Below are 4,927 nucleotides of genomic sequence, written 5' to 3'. Positions count from 1 at the left end.
GTCAGAGAAGGTCCAGAGAAGACAACAAAAATGTTGAGAGGATGAGAACACCCCCCCCTATGAAGAAAGACTGAATATTGGGGTTTTTCAACCTGGAGAAAAGGTGATTCTGGCAATACATTATTCTGGACTTTCAATACTTGCAGTGTAAAACATGGAGACTTTTTACCATGGTCTGTGAAAGAATAAGAAATGACAGATTAAACTGAAAGAGAGTAGATTTAGACCAGATGTAAGGAAGACTTTTTTTTCCAGGGGGGTGGTGAGACAGGGAACTGGAACAAGTTGCCTCAAGAAGTTGTGGACACCCCATCCTTGGAAACACTCAGAAGTCAGGCTGGATGGGGCATTGAGCAACCTGATCCAGTGAAACATTTCCACATTCACTTTAAGAGGGGGAAGTGGTGTTTTGTTTGGACTCTTCTAATCCAAAATACATTTTTCTCATGTATTTCCTAGACCTCCTTAGGCCTTTTTTTAGGTGGCAGAGAAAGCATAAACTTTAATCCATGAGTAGATTTCAAATGTGTGCATTGAACTCCACTGGTGTTATCAGGTCTATTAAGGCACAGAACAGTAACATCTGTTAAGTAAGCAAACATAACTGTAAGTCAAGATAGTATTATAGGAATCATGCTTTCAAATTCCTTGCCATCCAAAGAGAGCTACAATTGTTCAGCACATGCTAAAACATTATTTCATCAAATACTGTAGGAAAGGGGGAAAAAGGCAAATTTTAAAAAACTATCTTTATTTTTTTTTTCTTACATTTAAACAGGGATGTATTTCAGTTTCAGACATCCAGCCATTATTTACTTCGTTACTGTAGACAGGAAGAAAAAGTATATAAATGCAAATTATATTGGCATACCTACATTAGTGCCGATTGCTTTACTAGCAGAAAACTTTCTTCTGCATTAAAATCAAGCACTTAAAAATAATGCTGAAAAGCAAGTGCTTTGCCAGCCATTTCAGCAAATAAACAGCTTTTATATATTCAACCACTGTAAATCCGTAATATTCACACTGCCTTTTTATGGAGATCATACAAACACTGTAGAGATCAAAAACCTCCAAGAATAAAACTCATCAGGTGTGTGAGAAATACACATACCACATATACAAGCAACAGATTTGGTCAAGTACTACAAAGAAGGATGTGTTTTCATAAAAGAATGGTCAAGTGACCTACTTCTCAGCTCAAACGAAAAGAAAGAAGCAACCTCATGAGTCTGAAATAATCAGTAACATGCTCTGGTGGAGTGGAAACTTATGACCTGTTACACAGTGTGTTTTTGTAAGCCAAGTCCAGGTTTTCTAAAACAAAAATTTAAAAGCATGAACAGTAATAATGACAAATTATACAAAAGTATACATATGAGCACATAATCCAAACAATAAAATACACTTTTGGCTCTTAGTGAAAAATAAATTACAAAATAAAATTCAAATCCTTGTAAATGTAATGATTAATTCAAAGGTGTACCTTTGCTTTTATATACATTTTAAATGCTAACACAAAACAGATTAAAAATAAATAAGTATGCAAAAAAACATTTGTGGACAGAAAAAAGACATTACTTAGGCTCTAGAAGAATTCTAGAAAAATAGAGATAATCTGTGTTCTGGTCAATAAATCTGTCTAGTCACTTTCATCCTCCACAGCCCTTCTTCAATAACTGGCAGTTAAACATGACAAAGCCACAACTATGTCATTATGGCTTTAAAAGAAGCATGTATTTCCTGAAGAATTAAAAAATATAAAATGGGCCGTCTTGCCTACAGGACTGTTGGTTTGTCCATATTGCAAGCATTTCACTGGACTGTAGAGAAGCATCTGACACATCCTTGCCATGTTGATACTAGTGACCTTACAGTGCCAGATAAGAAAATTCAAGGAAAAAAATGGCAGGAAATTTGGGATGCTCTGGGCTAGTATGCAGTGAAGGGAGAAGTCTAACTCACTTCTATTTCATTTGTTTTCTAAATTAAAGAACAAAATAATGCATCTCTAACTTTACATGGCACGTCCATATTTTCAAGTTAAAGATACTGTCAATCAACAACTACCTTAGTGAACATACAGGCTTTAATATTTACTCTGCTTCAACCAGATTCAATATTTGCTCTGTAGAACTCTTTTGAAGGTAATTTGATCTTGTTAACATTACCAGATGTACAACTTAAATTATACAAACATTTGTATTCTTTGTACAAACACTTATAATCTCTACTGTACTGAAATTTTCTATGTAGGCAAAACAAAAGCAGGTTTTCAAACCAAGAGGATACTAGAAATACTTTCTATTAGTAGCACCAGCATTTTGACAACTGTCAACAGTTAAATCAGCATCCCCAGTTTCTCTAGACAGTGACAATTTGACTAGAGTAACAATTTGACTAGCAAGTAATACTAAGGCAAAAGAAGAAAAACAATGCAAGTATCATAAAATAAATCTTAATATTTTATTATTTCGCAATATGGTTGTGTACCTGTATTTTTCTTCTTCATTTTTGAAGAAAACTGCTTTAGATACACTGCTACAAACTCAAATAGCTCATCTATGACATCCGTCTTCATCTAAGACACTGCTACTACTTCCTAGGAAAGAAGAAACACTTCTCAAGTTCAGTTTTGCTCAAGATACTGTTCATTTTATATCATTTCATTGGTCCATATGTTGATGGTCAAAGAAGCATTCTTATTTGATAATATCGTAAAGCTTTCAGAACAGATGAATTAAAGAAACAGAAGATGGATGCAGAAGAACCAAATCAAAGCACAGAGACATGATACTGTTTCTTAGAGAGTCCTTGGAAAATGTGTTTATTATGGAGGTTTTTGCTTTGGGTTTTGTTGTTGGGTTTAAGATCACAAGACAACAGTCGAACAAATAAACATTTTCCCATGTTCTGTTTGGCTCTAGTCATTTGTTGCGCTGGATGGTTTTCCTTTTCCTCCGCTTGAATAAGCAGCAGCACCTGCAAGTGTGACAAGAATTACACATGATATAAAAAGAAACCACAAAACTAAACTATTTACTGTATGTCTCATTTGAAGTATGTACCTCAGGTATAGCCAGCACCATAAGGAATACATTTAGCTCTATTACAGGAAATTGATTTATTAGAGAAAAAACTGAAGTAGAGATACTTTTGACGTTTCACCTTTTTTTTTGGAAAAAAGTATCAAACTAAAAAAGGTATAATGCAAGTAGCTATTAAGTTTAGAGTATTGATGAGTGTATCAAAAGCACAGGTATTATAGGCTGACTTAAAAATACATTTGTAAGAATAAAGAATATTCCATTATCTGAGTACTTGTTCATATTAATGGCAATATGCCAAACAGAAGTTTGTGCTTATGACTGTGTCACCTAAACTATGTACTTAAGACACTATTGTTGCTAAAACAAGAAAACAATTCCAGCTTCCTCTGTCAACCTTTTCCAGAACTTGGAAAACCTTTCTCCAAGGCTATTCCACAACACATTTTAGAAGAAAATGTTAATGAACAATATAATTAATGTTCTGATCCAGTGCTGTGATAATACTACAGTGAAAAATCACAGCTTAAATACAAAGAACGCTATGTATATAATACATAAAGATTCTCTCTTCTGCTTTATTGCATACTACATGAATGAAACTAAAACTGACAAACACTGTGAATTTCATTTAGCAAATAGAGATAATCTGGAAGTACCTGAAAGAACACTACAAAATGAAAAAGAGTGGAGGGAGTTACATATAGATAATATACAGAAGGACTACAGAAGTCCAGAAAGTACTTTTGAAAAATAAACTGAAGAGGAAAGCAACAAATAACACACACACACAAAAATCATTAAAATTTTACTGTTAGGCTTATTTTAAGTCTAACATGCCTAACTCCCTGAACACCTTCTTTAAAAATAAAGCTTCACACTAAAGCATTTACAATGTGTGTGACCAAAACTGAGCATGCAAGCTGTCTACTCTAACAGAGTTTGTCCCATGGAGTTCCGTAGTTTGGTTATTGAGTTCTCACTTGCAGCACTATACACTGAAGAATCTTAAACTATGAATTACAGCAGCAGTGAAAATATAAATATACTGCATCAATAGCCTTGATCAGTAAATCCTTAAGTTCACCAAGCATTTTACATCACTAAAATTCAAAGGAATCCAGATGATTTAGTTTGGAATACGGGAAATGGGGAAAGCATTTAAAAACCAGGGAGAGTAAGGGTCTAAAAATAAGGTTCTACAGGGGGTGAGAACAACATCCAAAGTAAGGGGAGACAGCAGTTACCTTCTCAAAATATCCAAGGCACCCTGTTGCTCAGTCACTGAAAAAGTAGCAGTGGGCAGAGGCAGACCAGAACTGCTCTGAGAGTTACATAACTTTCAGTAGAAAAAAACATTGGTTATTGCTGAAGAGGAAGCCCAAAATTAAAATGCAGTAGGGGAAGCTACATAGATAAGTATTTTTACAGCTAGCAGAAATATCATGCTGTATTTATTAAAGTACTTCTTAAAGAAGAGATAAAATTGGTTTTGAAGGGTAGTAGCCACTGACTGTAACTGTAATTCCCCCATAACTACTAACTAAGCCTTTTCTTAGCATCTGCCTATAACCACTAACATCCATTGTCAATTAGCTCTGAATTTACTTGTGGATCCATGAACTCCAGTTTAGTTTAATTATTTTTTTCACTCCAAGTATTTTATATATGTATATATATATATGTATCAAAGCAAAGTAGTGCTCCTTCCTTTCAACATGTATTATCATTATCCTATGATTCAGTAGATGAGGAAATCCTACTCTCAACTGTGATGGTAAATCACTTTTATACTTGTTCAAGATTAGCGTGCCTTAGGAAAAACCCACAGAAACCCATGATTTATAAGACTAGCATATAAAGAACCCAGGTTACATAAG

General features: G+C 34.3%; 1 protein-coding gene across 18 annotated transcripts in view; it reads right to left on the bottom strand.

The window, feature by feature from the left end:
- Positions 1-734: 734 nt before the first annotated feature.
- The window catches only part of CSNK1G3 (casein kinase 1 gamma 3), a 75,933-nt gene continuing 71,740 nt past the window's right edge, over positions 735-4,927 (bottom strand). For 13 of the 18 annotated variants that reach the window (XR_015281175.1, XR_015281178.1, XR_015281179.1 and 10 more), the window contains one exon: positions 735-2,982. Coding sequence is in view for 14 of the 18 variants with exons in the window: in XM_086869896.1 (XP_086726022.1) it covers positions 2,928-2,982 (55 nt within the window). In the remaining 4 variants the exon portion in view is untranslated. Of the gene's footprint in view, positions 2,983-4,294; positions 4,387-4,927 lie in introns of all 18 variants that reach the window. The other 5 variants (XM_086869888.1, XM_086869887.1, XM_086869890.1 and 2 more) reach the window with 1 other exon arrangement.

The sequence above is a fragment of the Cyanistes caeruleus genome, chromosome Z (assembly GCF_971803275.1).
Source record: "Cyanistes caeruleus chromosome Z, bCyaCae1.hap1.1, whole genome shotgun sequence".
NCBI classification, from domain to species: domain Eukaryota; kingdom Metazoa; phylum Chordata; class Aves; order Passeriformes; family Paridae; genus Cyanistes; species Cyanistes caeruleus.
The sequence above is the reverse complement of the archived record's forward strand: the minus strand, read 5'-3'. Positions and strand labels throughout refer to the sequence as shown.